The 20,688-nt window shown below is 39.9% G+C and overlaps 1 protein-coding gene across 3 annotated transcripts; it reads right to left on the reverse strand.

The window, feature by feature from the left end:
* Nucleotides 1-20,048, reverse strand: LOC119902598 (kinesin-associated protein 3-like). 3 transcript variants are annotated; one of them, XM_038718898.1, is made up of 20 exons: nt 19,853-20,048; nt 17,553-17,684; nt 16,516-16,673; nt 15,990-16,051; nt 15,229-15,370; nt 13,508-13,607; nt 13,298-13,422; nt 13,059-13,157; nt 12,555-12,733; nt 9,825-9,987; nt 9,242-9,345; nt 9,012-9,120; nt 8,209-8,321; nt 5,353-5,518; nt 4,194-4,319; nt 3,813-3,911; nt 2,689-2,774; nt 2,411-2,564; nt 1,663-1,744; nt 1-1,108 (listed from the first exon to the last, which is right to left on the reverse strand). In XM_038718898.1, exons 1-20 carry the CDS (start codon nt 19,879-19,881, stop codon nt 1,006-1,008), a joined length of 2,331 nt encoding a protein of 776 aa, XP_038574826.1. In that variant the 5' UTR covers nt 19,882-20,048; the 3' UTR covers nt 1-1,005. The 3 variants fall into 3 exon arrangements, with proteins under 3 accessions (XP_038574826.1, XP_038574828.1, XP_038574827.1); XM_038718900.1 differs by having other exon boundaries at nt 17,553-17,679; nt 19,853-20,047; XM_038718899.1 differs by having other exon boundaries at nt 9,242-9,342; nt 19,853-20,047.
* Nucleotides 20,049-20,688: the final 640 nt, after the last annotated feature.

The following is a 20,688-nucleotide window of genomic DNA, read 5'->3' on the forward strand; positions in this document are numbered from 1 at the left end:
CTAGCGACTGAGACCATAAACTCATCAGGAAAGTGTTTACTGAGGGAATAAATCAGCAGAGAAGTCGGGTCATTTTAACATTATTTCTAATGGAGCCGGACTTCTTTTTGAAACCAGAAGAGTCGCCGCCTGCTGGGGGTTCGATAGAATCCAGGTTTAAGGGACCTACGCATTGGATTCACGTCTCAGACCAGAAGCTTCTCGCTTGGTTTTAAAACAAAAACGTAGTAGTGTGGATGTAGCCTTAGAAAGAAATGAGATTACCAGACCTCATCTCTGCTTGAGGCTACGTTAGCAGCTACTAGCATAACACACCTAGTTGCATTGTGGGAAATGTCAGCACTAAATTTTGACAATAAATAAATATGTTGAATAAAAAAGAATTAAAAAAACAAACATCTCCGGTACAGACCACTTTACAGGTAGACAGGTCTTTGGTCTGCTTCCTGCCAGTGTGAAAGTACCCTAAGTTTTAAGGACCGCCGTCAACAATGTGCCTATTTTACAGTGACACAGATGAAAAAAACTTATGTACATTGTAGTGCATGTCAATAAAATGAGCGTGTATACATAGTGTTAAATTAGTCAAACTGGTGAATCTAAAACACATTTAAATGATTAAATGTTTTCAGTGAATTATATTCATTATTAGAAAGGGAAAACATGCAAAATCTTACAAACGTAAGCCTGTTCTTAAAATGTTTGCTGACCCACTGGGACCTCACCATAAGAAGACTGTAGCCAGTGGGTAAGGAAGACTTAGCTACTTATCTGTTTAACATAATAGCGACTGAATGAAATGGTTAATGAAAGCTGACTGCATGGAAGTGCAGTTTATTTAATAACTAGTTTGAAATCTGTGTGTCAGTATTATGCATTTCAGCCTTTATGATCAATGTCTTGTGATGCCTTCAGTCATGAGAGATTCTAGAAGTGAAAATTCAATCTAAGGATATTACAGTGGACCTGCAGGATGTAGACGGGGAATGGATCGTGTGTATTTGTCTATGAGTACTGATAGAAGGGTTGTTCATCAGGTCTGAAGCCGTAGGCAGTAGCTGGTCGCCCAGGTGATGAGCTGGTCTGGTCGAAGACATCGTTGCCATCTCTAGGAAATCAAAGTCAGATAAAAATGTGACAAGACAAACTTGCTCTGTTTGGGACAGTGAGCTGCACTTTATCTGACACATGTGGATTTGTAGTTAGATTTCTGCCCGACCAGGGCAGGGTTTGGTTAGTTTCAGTTTTTCTAAACGATCAATAACGTAATGCATGCAGCAGAGTAAAGGGCAGGTAGACTTCTCATTAAATGATGACGTTAGTCTGGTAATATTATGACTTTTCTCTGGTCATATGCAGAAAGCTTTGAACATGAGCAGAAAACCTGCTGAAAAACAGGAGTTATTGAAGTCCAGGAGTTCATAACTGAATTAAAATGAATTCATTTCTCACTGAGGAGAAAAGGTGCAACATGTACATTTAAAGACTAAGAGGTCACTTCCCCAAACAAAGACAAAAATAAGTGGGGATGATATTACATGAGAAACGTTGACATCAGTCACACCCCTGCTGACCACATTCTCAAAACACAGTTTGTCGCTTTGCATGTTTTTTCTTTCACCTAACCCAGCTTATACATGTTTGCGGAGTGTGTAAACTCACCCAGTGTGGTGCATGTCTCCATTTTGAGTTTGTAGGCTGAAGAAATCCGGGCTGACTGAACCGTCTGCAGGAGTTATTCCATCTAACGACACAAACAGGATAAAACGCACACACAAGAGCTTGGACTTTAAACTAAGTCAAAGTCATCATAATCAGTCTTTTCTAAATGTTACTAATACAGCTGGAACTGTAAGTAATACAGCAGTTTCCCTCATCACTCAACAAGTACTGCACAACATACTTACATCAACATTTCAGTTTCAATTCAGCGGTTTCAAAGTCAACACACACGGATACCAAAAGCTTCAGTGTTGGTGAATAAATGAATCATTAAGTAAAAATGTGTGCTTCCTTCCTGTATACTTCTCATGTGGTCTACTTGAAAACTATTATTGCATTATGTATGTTATATATGTCAGCCTGCTGAGCACAATTTAGTCTGTGCTGCTGTAAAGACAGCTCGTTCGGAGGACCTTCACAACAATGAAGTCAGTGAAGAAGAGAAGGACGGAAAGTACGGTACTTTGCGCTGCCGACGTCAGTTCTGGGGTTAATTTTCGAATAAACCATGCTGAAAAACTAATTTGCTGAAACCGGTACAATGATCAGCAGGTACGACTAAAACTCTTGCAGTAAAATGGATAATTCAGGATACAACATAAAAATGACCAGCAGGTCACTTTTTGCAGTTATTCTTTTTCTTTTCTGTTATTCTACATGCATGAACCAGTGTGTTCTGCTTGTGTACCTGCACTATAGAACAGATCAGTCCTGTCGTCGTTATCATAGAGATACGGTTCAGACTCATCGGCTTGGCGACTCTCGACCATCTCCAACCACTGGTTGTTATGAAAGCGGAACTTCTCCGACTGAATCTTCCTCCCCCATTCCTCATCGTACTCCTGGAAGATGAAGAAAAGTAAATACAGATAAAGGCAGGAAAGTGTGTTTCTATTCCTTATTAAAGACATGACTTGTAAAGTTGCTACCTTGTGTGTGCATCAAAAATGTGTGTGTTTAACTTACGGCAATAATATCGAGGGTGTTGTCACACACTTTTCTGATCTCGGCATTCTTGTCATGCATCAGATCTATCAGGTAGGCAGGAGCCTCTAGAGAGAAGGTTAAAGGAAGAAAGTCTTCGAAGGCAGTGGCGTAAGATTTCACAGTCTGCGAAGCCCGTCATACCTCAACATAAGGTGCTGTGAACTCAGCTTAAAAAATGTTCTTTAGATAAAACTGAAGTCATTGTTTTTGGAGACAAAAAAGAATGATTAACAGTAACTGGTAAAGAAGACTTTTGAGTAAAGAGGTGGTATCATGCTCATTTCCTCTTTTCACCCTGTGTTGAAGGCTTCGTTTTAGCTATGGAGTGATACATCTTGTCTCTAAATGATCTTTGTTGGGAGTTGCACATGTGCAGTTCCTAGTTAAGGACTACTAGCCAATCAGAAGCAGAGAAGGGCGGGTCAGCGAGAAGCAAACACCGCTTGGGTTCAGCTGTACATGTTGCCGACCAGCTTGGCAACATGGACTGGAGCGAGAGTTTCAGAGCGGTGAGTTATTAATCTGTAACAAAAGGATCTTTCATCCATAAAGTTTAAACTGAGCTCTGTCTCTACATCACAGGAACAACTTTATGTCCACTGACTGCCTGGAGGGCAGCTGGTGTTTGGAAGGGAGAGGAGAGCTGTGTGCTGCAGCTCTAGGTTTTTCCACCGCTGTTTTTGAGCGCGATTCGGAGTAGCCGCTCGCCGAGCATTATGACACCTATTTTCTTGTGACATCACAAGAAAGGGAAGTAAAGGCTGGACTACAAATGAGCTTTTTTCAGGCAGTTCTGAGCAGAGTGTTCTTTGGGAGATGGGAACTCCCTTTGGGCTGGACTTTGGGCTTTTTCACTTTGCAAACCTGTTACATGCACAAAAAAGGTTTATAACTCAATAAAGGAGAGGGAAAAAGTCTAAAAGCAGAACACCACCTCTTATATATTACACTGCACTGTAGCTTTTACAGTCCTGTTTTAACCTGTTTTTATTTTCTATATTTTACTCTTTAGGATTGTCTTGTTGAAATGCGTTATACAACTCGCCTCGAGTCTCATTCGTCTTTTAATTTAAGGTAGGCAGAGTGCACTGTGGGAAGGATACGGGTGTCTTTGATGATGACGTCTCGTGTAGCTTGGTGAAACACCATCTGATAGAAGACGTAGACAATCTGACACACAAACTCATCATCCTCCTGTTGGGCTACATTCAACAAACAGAAGAACATACAGAAAGCAGGTTTCAAAATTTTATATTGCCTGTGAGCACTTTTTGGTTTATTTGTTGTTTTTTATTTTTTACTTCTTCGGGTTCACGTATTCAAACAAAACAAAAGTGACAATTTAAATTTCAGTATAAGAGGATATTTTACATCACAAGACTTTGCAAGACAGCACACTGACATTGGAAAATTCAAAATCTCAAAGGGTGTGTAAACATTCACCACACATTGTGTCCGTGAGTCTAAAACAGAACATGTGTTACCATTTAGTAGCTCGATCAGGGCAGGAATAATGCCAGATTTAGCCAACATGGCGGCACAGGCGTCATCCATGGAAACTGTTCCGATCATTATCACCACCTCCAGGATGAGGTCATCCTCTGCTGAGCCTGAAACACACAAGAATAAGCTTTATTAAAGGGATACTATCCGATTCTGCAGAGAGTTTACTGACATTTGAATCCAACTGCCGAGCAAAGATTTCCCCTCCCTTCACTGCTCCTTCGAAAACTCTGCAGAAATATAGCAGAATCCACAGCGTCTGCTGTCCGAGAGCACGTTAGTTTCAATAAGAGTGCAAGTTTTAGCAGCACTGTAGAAGGTGTGACAACAAGCATGTCAATATTTAAATATGTATTGAAGCAAATTTTTTGGTAGGATTATCAAGAGGCACTCCAATAGTTACAATTAGTGAACAAACATCATCAATCGAACGATGTGTGTAAACACACTAACGGAGCATCTACAACACAACAGAGAAAAAACTAGCGAGTTATTTGAAATAGTTTTTACAAAAATACAGTGACTGATAAAAGCTGGGAAGCACAGGAGCGACTGTTTATCTCCAGGGCCGAAGTCAAAGCTAACTTTGGGGCCAACCTCTTTCACTCTCTTTATTTAACAGTTGGCAGCAACACACAGGAGCTCCTCTTTAGTTCATTCTCTCTCCCACTGCTTCGAGCGCGCCACCGCCACCTGCTGCTCGCTCCGAGCTGCTTTGTTTGTGCTCAATTTACAGACCCAGGGCTGTGTAGGAAAACCACACGAAAAACAGAGAGCTAACTAACCATGAGGAAATATTCGCCGAATTTAACAAAAATTGTTTTGGATAACAATCGCAACAATCAAAGTATCCCTTTAAATGTTGGTAATCTTTCCTGTAGTTGAAAGTTATTTTATTAAGTATTATAAGATATTTTACACTTGAATAATAAACTTTACTATAAAAGATGACAGTAACAGTGAACATATGATAACGGTAAATTCTGAAGTTAACTTGAGTGAAAATAAAATTATTTAAAGCACTATAAAGAAAAACTAAACAAAAAAAACTATACATTCACTGCAGCTAATAAAACATACACTTGCATCATTTCTTACTGGTTTCTTTGTGTGCATTAAATGTGTAAAGCAAATCAGTACCTGGTTTAAGCCTGTCTTTGAGGTAGGGTACCAGGTTGTACTCCTTCAGCACCAACTCCCAGTCCACGTCAGGGATGGTGAGGTTGGCCAGCGTCCCCAGACACTCCAGAACCCACTCCTCCTCTTCCTCTGCACGGATCTCTGCTGCCAGGTCACCAACGTAGTCCTGACATCGACAGACGAGACAAAAAGAGACCATTCACGTAATGGGACACTAAAAAACCCTCCAGTAAAATAAAAGACTGCTTCTCAGGGCTCCAGTGTGCGCCCGAAAATCTGTCGAGTGCCACTACATATTTGGCTTGGTTGCATTGGTGCACCTAACATTTTGCAGGACAAACTTTTTTCTCCCTAATTTCTCCCGATCTCCCTGCGGAGGTTAGCAGGCCGGCGAGAACAGGAACAGGTTGAGCGTCACGTGGTGCCCAGAAAACCTGATTTAGAGAGGGCAGAGGAGAGGACAGGTGCCCGTACGCCATAGAGTAAAATGTAAAAGTGACAGTACCGGTGAATACCGACACACTTCAAGCACAAACGGCTTTTATCTTGTGAAAAATAACAGGAAGTCAATAGCGAGCTTCGTAGCAGAGCGTTCAGGCGCAGTCAAACCAACGCAGCAGCTGGTTTATTAATCCAGCGCCTGCTGCATGTGTAAAAGACAGCAGCTGTGGATGAGAGGAGAGGCGACTGCTGGAAGACGAGACGTTATATTTAAGTTCATATTCTGCTTGCTCAACAGTTGTTTGATAAATGGCTTTTTCCCCCAATTGTTTTGATCATTTTGGCGCTGAGGATTTTCCTTTGGCGCTCGCTAAAAACCTTTTTGGGAGGCGCCAAAAACTTCTCTATGCAGGAAAAACCCTGTTATTGACTGAACTGATCAAATTCTGATAATGAAACGGGTCATTTTCTGTCAGTTGCATGTCCCTGCAAGTTTTTTTTGAATTGTCAGTTTATCACGTAAACATCAGCAGGTTTTGTTTAGCAATAGTTAAGTTTTGGCCATTTTCTGTGTTTGCTGTGATTCAAATAAAGACAAACATTTACCTGCAGGTGTTCCTGTTTACAATCATTTACATAACTATCAATGTGTCTGGGAAATGACAGAAGGTTGGAATATACTGTTATGGGGCTAAAGGTGTTCACCTACAGTCATGGCCAAAAATGTAGCCCCCCCCCCCCCCCCACATCGAACGCCGCCTGGCTCTGCCATCCCTTCACACAAAGCAATCTCCGTCCCTGTTCTCATCTGTGACACCACAATGGTGGAACGAGCTACCACACGCCATCAGAGCAGGGACGTCCCTCTCTAACTTCAAGAAGCTCTTGAAATCGCATCTCTTCCGAGAACACTTCCTCTTATAACACCTCTAACCGCTAACCTCTAACATGCACTTCCTGTGCTCTTCTTCTTCTATCCCCTTACAATTGTCTTGTATTGATTGCCCTTTTTTGTCAAATCTTGCTTGTTTCTCTAGGTATTTACTCCATTGATGCGATACGTGCTATTAGCTCTCGCTATTAGTTATTGCTGCCCTTACTAGTATGTACTGTCACTTATAGATCTTGTGTTGTATTGATGCTTGTTTGTTGTTCCTGAAATGTAAGTCGCTTTGGATAAAAGTGTCTGCCTAATTAGTAAATGTAATGTAATGTAATGTCTGCAGGGAGAAATATTTGCCGCCCTCCCAAAGAGGTTTTAGCGACAGCGCCAAAAACAAAAAGGCGTTTCAAATCCCCTCGGAATGTGTTTTAATAGCCATTTATGAAACAACTGCAAGCAGAGCATAAACTTAAATACGAAGTCTTTGACTTCCAGCAGTCACCTCTCGTCTCATCCACAGCCGCTGTTATTTTACACAGCAGCTGGCACTGGATTTATAAAGCAGCTGCTGCGTTGGTTTAACTGCGCCTGAACGCTCTGCTACAAAGCTCGCGCTAACGGGAGAGATGACTTCCTGTTATTTCTCACAATATAAAAGCCGTCTGTGCTCTAAGTGTACCGGTACTGTCACTTTTATATTTTAGTCTTTGGCGTACCAGCCGCGGTCCTCTCCTCTGCCCTCTCATCATCAACATCAGGTTTTCTGGGCACTGCGTGACGCTCACCTGTTCACGTTCTGCCTGCCTGTTGACCTCCGCAGGGAGATCAGGAGCCTTTCATGCAGCCGTGTTTGTTAGTTGCCGTCAAACAACCAACCAATCACAGCCTGGGGGAGGCGGGACAAACCTAGAAATGTTGAACTCGTTCTGTATGCATGGTTATTATTACTGACAACTTAGTGCTTTGCATAAACAAATAAAAGCGTTTCTACCAAGTACTCCACCATGTAGAGCATTTTTCTTGCACAATAATTAAATGACTGAAAACAACCCACAAAAATTAAACTGATGTTTTGTCCAACAAATGAATATTACAGGCTACTATTATTTTAGGCTACTATGATCTGAAATTATAATGACTACACAAACATTTTAGGTTAATTGTGTTTTTTTAAACTATTTTTAAGGTTAGAACACTTGATACCAAACAGTGGATCACTGTACAAATCTGAGGTAAAACATTCAAAGCAAACATGATTAAGTAAAATCTTTTTTTCAGTCCCTTCCTCAACAAAATAAATATCTGAATAGAAAAATTAAGAGCCGATTTTTTCGTGATTCAAAAAATACGAAAGAATATTTTCCACAGACATATTTATATATTGTTGAATACAAAAACGCCTCACGCCAGAATTCCTGCACAGCGCCGGAGAACTTTAAGCCCTGCAAACCGAACCACAGAGTGATTAATTTTCTTAACTCTGTGGGGTTTTTGGGAGCAGTAATGTTTTTTATTGTGTAATTTTAACTCACTATGAACAGCGGTTTGGTTGCTCCGTCATGTTGTGAGATGTTTCTGATCATCTTCATCAGAAGGCAGTCTTTCATCTTCAGCGCTCTCTTCATGAGCATCTTCAACCCATTTCCTGCAGACAGAAAGACACAAACAGAGACTCAGGTAAAACAGAATTTTTTTTACTGTTACTTGTTTTTCCAGTAATCACAGATCAATCCAGTAGTGTTGTCAACACAGACCGATCTCTTCCTAAGCCAGAAACGAAGTCAAAAAGTCCTGTCTGAACAGGTGAGTACAACATTTCTGCTAAGACCAAATGTGTTGGTGTTTTCTAACCTGAATTTGATTAACTGACAAATGAGGCAAGTGCAGAGTGTTTCTACTGTATTTACTTTATTCACTGACTTTAGTGAATCTGGATCATATTTTATGGAGAAAAATATTTACCCTCTGATGTTCTCCGGCTGCTCTATCTCAACTCTCTGTGGCTATTAAAGGTAACACTCGCCAAAAACTGACAAACTTTTAAATGAATATTAAACTAACTTCACCCTGGATTCGGTAGGGTGAATCTCTGGTACCTAGAAAAACGAGTACCGTTATGTTTTCAGAGTTCTGGTATTGACGTAGTACCGAAGTATGGGTTCTTGTGACATCCCTAGTGCATTCACAAGCTGTCCACTTGTGATTGGATCACTCAAGGTACATTTGAATGCCAGGTGTAAACAGGGCCTGACAGAGAATGGAATATCTATTTGTGTAAAAGTCAGTAGTCAGTGAGCCAGTATCTGGTAATAAAATGCTACTCATATAAATATACCTTCACACATGAGATGTGCATTCCTCTTGTTTGCAGCCAGGTTGATGCAGATGGAGATGAGCTCAGCTTCAGTTTCCTCCTCACTGTGCTCGTACAGCATTTGCATGAGCTAGACACAGACACAATTTTACCAGTGACTTTTAAACTATTAAAGTCAGCATACATGTTTAAATTAGCAGTTTATATTCCTTTACTTTGTTTAAGGTGATATTCGGTAGATCTCAATGTACCTGAGGTATGCAGTCAGTGTAAACAAACATGCCCTTGAAACGGTCGTCGATGCTGATGTGATACAGTATACGCATGACAACCTGACGGTTGTTCTCATCACCTGCTTGAAAACAAACATACACACCAGTCAGGATATTCTTATAGTCATCAATGTTTGACCACAACAGGCATGGAAAATAACCCTACCCTCTTACAACATTATGTAAATCAACTGTCGCTGACACAACAACAAGACAAGAGTCTACAAGGTACAATGTTTACACATGTTCACCATCCTGCAGGTATTAGGCGATAAGTATTGGACAAACGTCATGAAAAGTCAACAATTAATCCAGAGGGTTAATTCATAGCAATCTATTCAACAGTTGTCAACACATTTCAGAGAAAGATAAACATGTCAACCTGCTGGAAAAGTCAGGATATCACCAAATGTAATTTAAAAAAACCCCAAGGACTTAATAATTGTTATTTCTATAGATGTAGTTTTTCATCGCATGAATATTCTACTGTGAATAAAGCATGTATTGTACATTTTTTGAATATAGTGTATACTGATATTTTGCATTTAGCGTGTACTGTTACCCAACAAGGCAGTCAGTTTAGGTAACAGTCCAACTTCCACCATCTTGGCTCTGAGTCCAGAGTCAAAAGAGAGGTTGAGCAGCAGACGCAGAGTCAAGTTCAACAGGTCTTCATGGTCACAGGGAACCAAACGAGCCAATCGTTCCACAGTATCCACCTCAGCCTGCAAATAATAAACACAGGAACAGATTAAACTAAGGCTGCATCCACACTACTATGCAAACATACGTTTGTGTTTAAAAATGAAACCAATCTCCTTATTAAAACGACTGAAAATGCACATCTACCGACAACAAGATGGAAGTGTTGCGACTGTAGCGGTGGGAAACAGACTGGGAGTCTTTACAAAGCAAATACGGCGACATGCACAGTGCAAGTGATAAGTGTTATATGCACAGTACAAAATATTTTAATAAAAACACCTACACTAAAACACTGCCAGTAGAATTGTATTTCTGCTTTGCATAACTTATAAGACCCTTTTAGGAAGCCAGATGTGAGCATCTGCATCATCATCATCAGCATTTTTAAAGTCCTCCATGTTCGCCTGTCTGCACTAAAACAAAAACGAGGTCAGCAGCGTTTTCAAACTTCTCCGTTTTAAGTCTTCGGATTCAGAGTTTTACTCTAGACAGTAGGGGTGGGAGAAATAATCGATTCTTAGATGCAACGCGATGCGGACATGGAAGATTATGAATAGATTAACAAATGTCTAAAAATCGATTATTTAAATGTTAATTGATAAGGTAATGTTGACGGAAGGCAAAAGGCGGAACTGCAGCGCCCGGACCGTCTGTGGAGCGCACACAACAGAGAGACCAGCAGTGTTCCCCTGTATCCGGCACACCACCGCCGCACAATGAATAAACACCCATTAAAATGTCACACAATCATATTAATGCGCAAATAATGATTTTAACTCGCACACTGCAAGCATGGTGACACTCGTATCCCTGCGTATCCTGAGTGAGGCCGAGCGAATGAGAGAGAGCGAGCGGCAGAATATGACAATGGAAGTTAGCGGAGGAAAATATTTGCAGTAAGTTTCAGCCTGGTAGTAAATGTGCAGCGTAGGTTACAGTGTGTCCGTTAATAAAAGTCTGGAGTTTCCCCAACAGCTGGAAAAGTAAAGGCTGTTGCCGCTAGCGTCTCCCCTGTACAAGGGCCTGCTATCTGTCCCCCACACCAGACTCCGGACTTTAAGGGACAGAGCCTTCAGCGTCACAGCCCACACCCTCTGGGACTCATCCCCACAGAGATCCATCATGCTCCCTGTCTGGACACTTCTACTAAAATCTACTAAAAACCCAGCTCTTTACCAAGGCATTCAATCCTGTATGACTTTTTGTTGTTCTGTCACTGTAACTATGTGTAAAGTGTCCTGTATAGAAAAAATTATGCATCAAGATGCATCGATAATTGTTTTATACTTGAGTGGCAGCCCTCTGAATCGTAATCGAATCGTGAGGTGCCCAGAGATTCCCACCCCTACTAGACAGGGGAGGTGCAAACGTAAACGCAAATGTAGTAGTGTAGCCTAAAACTCAGTGATTACAGCAGAAGAAGACAGAAAAGTTCCAAACACAAACATTGAGGGTAAAGCAATAAATACAACTAGAAGAATACGACAAACATTATTGTGACTTGAATAATTTATTTCTTATTTTGTAAATGGTAATTACTGCAGTTACTTATTATGGTTTGACAAGCCAACAGCCTCATTCATAGACTCATGGCTTGCAGTGACAATTTTAGAAATTACTCAACATTAGCGGTGTGACGAGATCTCGCGCGATTAAATTATTACGAGAATTCTCGTCAGGTAAAAAGCTGTCTCGTGAGACTCACGCAAATTACATTTTTAACACGCTGTCAAGCCACACATTCATTTTCTCCTCACGCAGTGAAATACAAATGTATAACTGATAGACTCATGGAGCTAATCACCTCTGCCCAGCTGACTGAATGTGCGTACGCCGCGATAGCCATCAGCTGAACCCGCTCGCGTTGTGAGTCAGACTTTTTATACAGTCAATGGTCCAGACAGCTGTGACGAGTGGTAACAAAGCTGGTATCGTTTTACATAATAAACATCTATAAACCGAAGCGCAGCCTGCTCTGTTTGGGACTGTGAGCTGCACTGGAAGTTAACGTGTGCGCGGATTTGTCGTGAGATTTCTGCCTGATCAAAAGTGTTTCAGTTAGTTTCGATTTCTCATGCAGTCCCAAACTGCGTCAGTCAAACGGTGTGAAGGGGATAACGTTACTACCAGCGGATCAATAACGTAATGCACAGCAGAGTAAAGGGCAGGTAGACTTCTCATTAAATGATGTCTGGTAATATTATGACTTTTCTCTGGTCAGAGAACACAGATATGTGGGAGAGATTCTGAATGTGCATAAAGTTTTGACCATTAGCAGAAAATCTGCTGAAACACAGGAGCTATCAAAGTCCAGGAGTTTATAACTAAATTAAAATTAATTAATTAATTCTCATTGAAGTGAAAAAGTGTCACAATCACATTTACTTCCCAAAACAAAGACACGAAGAGGAGGGAAGACTAAAACAGCAGGGATGATATTGAATAAGTTGATCTACAGGAGAAACAGATCTGAAAGCAGCACAGAATGACTCAGGGCTGCACTGACTTCTGTTCTGTTACAGTTAGGCTATACGCACCGTAAATCTAGTCTAACAGAATTAATTCTTAAGTTCTCTCTTCTACTCACCATGTCATTCTTGTTCTCCAGGAAGATGGACAGCTTTTTGAGGAATGAAACCACCAGGACCAGCAGCTCCTCGTCGTCCCGTTCAAGAACTTTGACCAACAGGCCAACAATGTTTTTATTCCTCATCTTCAGCTCCGTCCTGGTGTCCTCGGCAAGGTTCAACAGCAGGTAAAGAGACACTGGTAGGCAGTGAAAAACAGATAGAAAATTAGAGATTATAGAATATAAAAAACTTGTGTTGAAACATGACTGTGAACTAATGCTGCTTTCACACGGGTGAAGATAATGTGGTTATGATTTAGCTCTCCTCTATGAAGTGGTAAATACTGGTGGGAAAGTCATATTATTTATGAATACATGTGGCTAGGATGTGACCAGGAATGCACTTTAATCTGATCTTAATTTGGATTTAAGTGATGCATCAACAACACATTCACATCACAGAAAAGATCTGGTGTTCTTGCTACTGTATGACAAAAAAAAAAAAAAAAATAGACTTGCTACCTCTGAGCAGCTGTTCTTGTTTACCCAGAAGGCCTTGGTATTTCCTCATAGCTTTGTCTTGGTCTCTCCTTAGAGAGCCATTCTCTGGAGCTGACTCGCGTACACAAAAGAGTGTTAAGGGAAACATAATGTTTAAAGATACAAAAAAAAGTAAGGTAAACTACACAAGAGAAGGGTAAAAAAACAAAACTGTTGACAGCTCCAAAGGAAGAAGCGAATGACAGCAGATAAAAGGATATAAGCCTTGTTTTTCTTGCGCAGCTCCTCACGCCACGCATCATGTCTCTTCAGCTCATGTTCCACCACGGTCATACACAACGCGCCAATTTTATAATGAGTCACCAGGCCGTGAAACTGGGAGAAACTGCCGGAAAGGAGAAGAGAACACTATGTTAAATGATGACGTAGCGTGTTAAAACAATGTTCTGTAACGTAGGTGTCTGCGTTACCTGGAGAAGCAGAAGAAGATGTAAACAATGATGGTGGCCAGCTCTACACTCTGTTTCCAGTCCTCCCTCAGTACTCTGGCCAGAGCACCCAGAGCTGCTTCTACACACAGACACAAATGCAGTTTCAGGTGACGAGACAAGTACAGTAGATTGTGGCACCGGCCGTATGTAAAAACAAACAAGGAGTTAGGCTATACCTTGGATTAGAGCTAACCTATTATACTGCACTACCAGCCCTATTTTGTAATTCTGTGACTCCTGTATGGTAGTTTTCAGTTCAAATAAATACCATAAACTGGAGAACTCCAGGCAACAGTAAGAGACGTGATACATCGGCGTTAACAACAAGACGAATGGGTTTCAAACCAGAAAACAAAACCAGTCACATGGAGCTGATGGCCACTGATCTTAAAAAAAATGGACAGAGGTCCTCAGGAATGTGTTTCAAGGGGGCAAACTGATACCAGTCATGTTTCTGCGCATTATGGGAATATCTGGCAAGACACCGACAGCGGAAACAGCTGATCAGATGAGTTACAAGTTCGCTACGTCAGAACTTATTCGGCAGAAGTGTTTCCATCTCCCATTTAGATCAAGGCAAAAACCGCCTCAAGCGAGCTTGAAAACTTTTTGCCATTTCCACCGACCTTTTCTAATGCGATACTTCAAAAGGCGCATAAATGGTGTGGTGATGGAGCAGTGGATAAGACGCATGCCTTTGGTTCAATCCCCCACTGTGACCCATCCACCAATGTGTCCCTGAGAAAGACACTTAACCCCTAGCTGATCCAGAGGCGTGCGACCTCTGACATGTATAGCAACTGTAAGTCGCTTTGGATAAAAGCGTCAGCTAAATGAATAAATGTAAAAAAACATTGATGGAAACACGGCTTATGGATCGCGTTAGCTGGTGAAGTAATGTGGAAAGTCAAACAGCCAGTTTTTTGCACCGGATAATGTTAGCAACTGCACAGCATTAGCCGTCGAGCTAACATTATCTAACATGAGCCACAAAATTACAATATGTTTCACATGACTGTGAATCACTTGATTCTCGTTTGACAGGCTTCAGCACATAAAACTTTGTTGTTGTTTGTTGTTTATCCTTACATGGAGTTCATGTTGGAGTCTGTCTTATGCCGGGAGCCGGTCTTTCTATGGTGTTAGAGGACTTTATTTCGTTAGCTGTGGTGTTGTCGCTGTAGCGGCACAGAGGCTCAGAAGCGCACATGCATCTAGAACCTAATCCGATTCCATCACATAGGAAGCAGAATAGTGGCTGTTCCAAGCAACAGCGGAAATAAGCGGGTTGTTCATTTGTAAGTGAGATTACAGGCCGTTGGCAAATAGGCAGTAATATAGGGATTTGTTGATAAGGAATTTAATTTAATAATACATTGTTACATGAGTAAATGTCCTCTCTATCAGATTAGAAAAACACTCTGGTGCACAAGGACTGATTTGTATAGCTTTAACAGAATAAGAGAAGAAAACCTGGTAGTCAGTCACCATGTCTGAGAAGAGCGCCACCTACATAACCCCAAGCTCCACCAATAAAAATTACAGAAGAGAAGACACCATAAACACACACTTTGGTTGGTTTAAGCATAGAAAATGAGAATAGAATGTACCACCTCACTTAAATATGCATGTAAATGTAGGTACGTAGATAGGAGCTACTTTGCTAAACATCTGTATTAGTAGGTAGAGTGAAACTATACCATTGTGTAGCAGCTCCTCCAGGTTATCAGGGTTGCGGGCGAGCTGCAGAATGAGAGCCGAGCCTCTGATCTTTTCTGGGATGCCTTCATAGAGCAGTTCAACATACTCCTCCACTTTGGTTATACTGGCTTCCTCATTTAACTACACAGACAAACATAAACACAGACAAACACACACACACCAATAACAAGGAGTGACACACACGATTCCAGTCAAATAAAATGAAGATTTAAAGCTTTTGGGCTTTGGGCTTTGTAAATAACTGCCATTGTGTTTATTATTTGTTTTATACTCTTGTCAATTTCATATTTTTGTATTTATGAATGGATAGCGGCGGGGCGGGGGGGATTATGGTTGTAATCTTTACTTGCACACTGCATCGCACATTTCTTTTTTTAGTGGCATATGTGACCAAATTGTTCACACTGTAGAGCCCTGTTATACAGTATAAAGAATATATGTTTATTGTTAAGCAACAAATCACTAAAGCAAATTCCTTGAATGTGTAAACCTACTTAGCAATAAGTCTGATTCTGAACCAGCAGCCATATTGTAAATTAAATTTAAGTGAAACAAATACAAGGGAAACACATGCGTCATTACATGACACAGATGCCTCAAATTCAGTGTCATTGTAAATCAGATTAGTGAGCCAAACGTTTAGTGAATGCTGTCCGTGAACTGAGATCACAGAACTGAAATGGCTGTGAAGGAACAAGAAACATGAACAAACAAGCAGTCAAGTGTTTTAAGTTGTTACCTCCATTCCTTCAAACGGTGTCAGCTCTCTGGGTTTCACAGATCTTTTCTCTTTCTTCTCCACTGGAGACAAAAAAAAACAAACACAAACAGCCAATAATAAAAATATTAAAGTATTTCTTTCAAAACTTAGAGATTTAATTCATTTATTGATACTTTTAGTACACCTTAGATATTGTACATCAATCACATTACATCTGTACATTAATCGTCTCGTTGTATATTCAATAACAGATCAGTAACATTGCCTCTATGGCTGAATTTCTCACAACTGAATGTGTTGAGCATTGTTTATAATGTTTACAACCCTTTATACTGTGATGTTGTGTGTGTGGCATAGAAAGAGTAGCTTTCAAAGCCAAATCAGCTAATAGAGATTCCAATAACAAATAAATGTTTATTAAGCCTACAAGTTAAGATTTATGTGTATAAAGTTAGCCCTTAGGTTTGTAATCAAATTTGGATTGTGAACATTTGGATATGTTTAGACTCTACAGTAAGGGTGTTATGATGGTGACATGACTGACTTTTGCCCTCCACCGGGGATGATTTCCTGTTCTGCAAGTAGTAGAGGAGCTGCTCCACCTGAGGCAAACGGGATGGAGGGATGAGTTTACATTCCTCCACCACTTTCTTGGCCAAAGCTCCTACATCTGTACTGGAAGAAAGACTTTTCACACGGATACTGTAAGGAGAAAGAAAGAAAAAACGGTTTATATGGAAGTATGCTTGAGTGAAATTTAACACATAACACAAACATACCTGCAACAGAACATTACCAAAACCTAAAATGAAGCTGAACAACTAGCCTGTTCCTGAATAAACGCATCTAAAGTTTATATTTATGGGGACAAGTCAGAGTACATGTATTTTTGGTGCAATACATACATACTCTGAATTATTCCCTAATAAAAAGGTTACTGCTTGGCTACTGACAATTTCTTCCCACAATTTATATGGTCAAAGGGGGCACAAAGATCCTGATCAGGATATAACTCCTTCGTGCAACATCCAAAATTCAGGAAAATTCAGAGCCACGTCGGTGCTACCATTACTATTATTTTCCTCCCTATGTGGAGGAACTTGCTCTGGGCTGCTGATGGTGGGAAGTGTCCTGTAAATATTGTTATAAAGAGAACGGTCTCGACCTGCTCGATGTGAAATGTGCAATGAGATAACTCCTGTTGTGAAGTGGCGCTATATAAATAAAACTTTCTACTGCTTGTCAAAAAGCAAGACATAGGCCTATATTGTGTTTTTGTTGTTTTTATTCCCCTTTCTTTATTGTTTATAATGTCATTTCATTGTTTATTAATTATATATTTTTTGTTTATATGTGAATTTGTGCTCTGGCAAAATAGCAACCTAAACATTCATGCATTTTTTGATACTCGTGGTATTGAAGCAATTCGGTCGGTGCCTAAAAAGTATTGAACTCGATACCCAGCCCTAGTGATAATATGGCTATACCTATACCCACAATAGTGATTTCAAGGATCAACCTGCATAAAACTAATCCAATTCAAATTTAAAAGTGAAACAAAAAGAAGTAGAATACACTCACATTTTTTGTCCCTCCTTGCGTTCGCCCAGCATATGACCTCCACCCTCTCCCAGTATGGACGCTTCCACCTCATAGTGGACCACGAGAGCCTTCTCTGTCGGATGGACATCCAAACTGCCTGCAGTCACTTTGCTTTGCGTGATGAAGAACAGACAGTTTAGTAAATAATAACTCAAGCATTTAATCTTTGTTCTATAACTTTGTACAACTCCAGTGAACACATCGATATATGCATATTAAATTACCCCTGCATTGGGAGTTTCAAATGAATGAGTTTCACAATAAATGAGCAGGGTGAAGTCAATTTCTCCCTCAAGAACATGACTACAGCCGTCACATTTCAAACATTTCTATCATCCCTCTGTCACTTAATTCTACTAATCCTGTATTTGAGTAAAAGTACAGATAACCTTGCTAAATTTACTCCACTTAATGTGTAAGTCTTCAATTTAAATTTCTACTTGAGTCGAAGTATAAAGGTACCTGCCCTTTTAAAATATTTAAGTATTAAAAGTAAAAAGTACTATTATTACGGTTATGTTTATTTAAAAATACAGTAGGCAAACGTTCCTATTATAAACAATGGCATTTATTATAAAAAGGTTGTCTTTTCAATAATATTTCGTTTAGTTATAATGTCCTGTATTAGATTATTATTATTAATCATGCAGTAATGTACAAGCAGGATTTTACTGCTGTAATTCTTGAGCGGGAGCTCATTTTGAACTATTTTGTATCAGAGTGCAAGTAATGATTATTTTTATTATAGAGTATTCTGCTGATTATTTTCTCCTTTAATTGATGAACTCAAAATAGTAAGAAATGTCGTCAAAATTACTCAGAGCCCAAAGTGACACCTTCACGATGCTTTGCCTAGCCAACAGTACAAAGCTCAAAATTATTACAAATAAACTAAAATAATTCGAAGGAAAAGCAGCAAATCTTCACATTTGTGAAGCTGGAACAATGAAATGTTTTTACATGACAAATGTCTTAAACAATCAAAGTTGTTGCCAGTTAATTTTAATTTAAACTTTGGAAATTTAATAATTATGTCAACTGTGCTGGTATGAAATGTTGATTAGTTTAATTTATAACAAAACATGTATTTAATCTCTCTTCATATGTTTTGTGCATAAAAATCGTAATTTGTAAAGTAACTAGTAACTAAAGCTATCAGATGAATGTAGTGAAGTAAAAAGTATATTACCTGCCTCTGAGATGTGGTGGAGTAGAAGTAGAAAGTGGGTCTGGTTTGTACTTAATTACAGTACTTGTGTACATGTAATTCATTACTGTCCCCCACTGCAAGTTTGATAATAACTGATAATATGTAACACATACTGGCTGATATAACATATGCACTGTAATGTATACTGTTTACATTTATTCACCCACCACAAGAATAACGTTATTATAGGAAAATACCAAAGACACGCCCAGGCAGCGACATTTAAATGGCTACATGCTGGCTGGCTAACACGTTTCCACAAAGGGATGGATAATCAAAAAAAGATTAGCTCAACTCACTGAGTAAACTACCAAACACATTGAAAATAAACCAGCAAGGCAATTTATCTGTCACCGTTTCACAGTCTTTGGCTGTAACGCATCCAGCTCCCTTGATTGAGGGATTGTATCGGGAATGCCAAATCCCGTTTAAAAAACGGTCTATTTAATGGTGTCGTGTTCACCGGCGAAAATATAGCTCGGTTGGAAATTTAAATACATTTTTAATGGTTTTATATTTTTGTGGTGGATTCGGCACTGTGAAAATGAATCAAGGTTGTGTCCTTGTACTGCTAATAAGCTCCCTACTTATAACGTTAGCATCTTCCACGAAGGAGCGGTCTTGAAGCAAGCGCACCCGGTCGTAACATTTTAGTACAAGTATGCTTATTGTCTGCGGATTACATATATGCCGATTTGACAGGTGGGTCACAGTGGTTTATAAAAGCTGTTTAATCATCTTACACTTGGTGCTCGCGTTTCATGGCGTGCACGAAAATATGAAATTGTCACAATTTTGACCAATGATTGGTGCGAGATTCACTCCCGAACGCACCAGGGCTAACTAACGTTAGATACGGCGTTATTTCAATACCAAACACTCCTTAGTTTTACCCAGGTACTTGTTAAAACGTCTATAGTTACTGCTGATACAGAACTATGGATACCACATTTAAATATGAACGCACAAAAGGCACAGTAATAAGGTTAGCTAACGTTACTCTTTCACACACACAAAAAGATTCAGTACAATTTAACGTTACGATAATGTTAGCTTAGCTACGTCTTACCGTTTGAGGTACCGCGCGTCATCCTGCATCTTCCTCAAATTTTATGTTTCAGATTTTAAAGGAATTTAATAGCTCGAATACATTTAATGAATCCCCTCCAAATCACGACCATGTAAAAATCCGTGTGCTAATCGCTAGCACCTCTGTCAAAACACCAAGAGAGTCTGGACTACAAACATGGGAGTTCTTCCTTCCTACCACCTTGTTTTTTCTCCCAAAGTAGAGACTCTCAGGCAGCATTTCCTCTCGTGTTGCGTACAAATGCCGCGTTAGTTAAAAACATTGGTAGCCGTAACCTTAACAATGGTTTAAAATACCACTTGAACACCTACACACTAACTCAGTTTACACAGCACAGCATGTTAGGCAGCAGCTGCCTGAGAGGATACACTCGGGGAACCATGATCCCTCTACCTACTTGGCTGTTTTTTCTCAGGTGCTCTGCTTTAATGTAATAATCCTCCAAAGGACGTAACAATTTCAAGTCGCTGTTTTCTGTTATCTTGCTTTTATCATGATCACCTTTTGCTATCTTAACACAGTTTTATTTACGTAATTTATTTTGCCTTTGTTTAGAAGAAATAAAGAAAACTCAAGAGCGTCCTGGCCAAGACAGGCAGCAGCACAATTAACAAGGTTGCAGACATTAAAACATACAACATAAACGTAAAACATATAATAATTTATAATTGAACTTTCAGTAACGGACTTGTTTTATTGCCCTAGGATACAATTTAGAGGGCTTTCGTTTTTTTAAAAGAATTTTCATCGTGGGTTTTTATTGCATGAGGACTTTCAGTGGAAATTAGTTTTGTCTGCTTGTCTGTGCTCATCCC

This window comes from Micropterus salmoides, unplaced genomic scaffold, assembly GCF_014851395.1.
Source record: "Micropterus salmoides isolate LMB-PRFRI ecotype aquatic unplaced genomic scaffold, ASM1485139v1 Ms_hic_scaffold_14, whole genome shotgun sequence".
Taxonomy (NCBI): Eukaryota; Metazoa; Chordata; class Actinopteri; order Centrarchiformes; family Centrarchidae; genus Micropterus; species Micropterus salmoides.

What these genes read in the sequence shown, in the direction of transcription:
- LOC119902598 (XM_038718898.1), bottom strand. Translation starts at nt 19,881, where the DNA reads ATGCAGGATGACGCGCGGTACCTCAAACG. An exon ending in ACACTGACTGCATACCTCAG is followed by an intron (nt 9,121 to 9,241) that starts GTACATTGAGAT and finishes GTCTGTGTCTAG; the next exon opens with CTCATGCAAATGCTGTACGA. An exon ending in CCTGATCGAGCTACTAAATG is followed by an intron (nt 3,912 to 4,193) that starts GTAACACATGTT and finishes TGTTGAATGTAG; the next exon opens with CCCAACAGGAGGATGATGAG.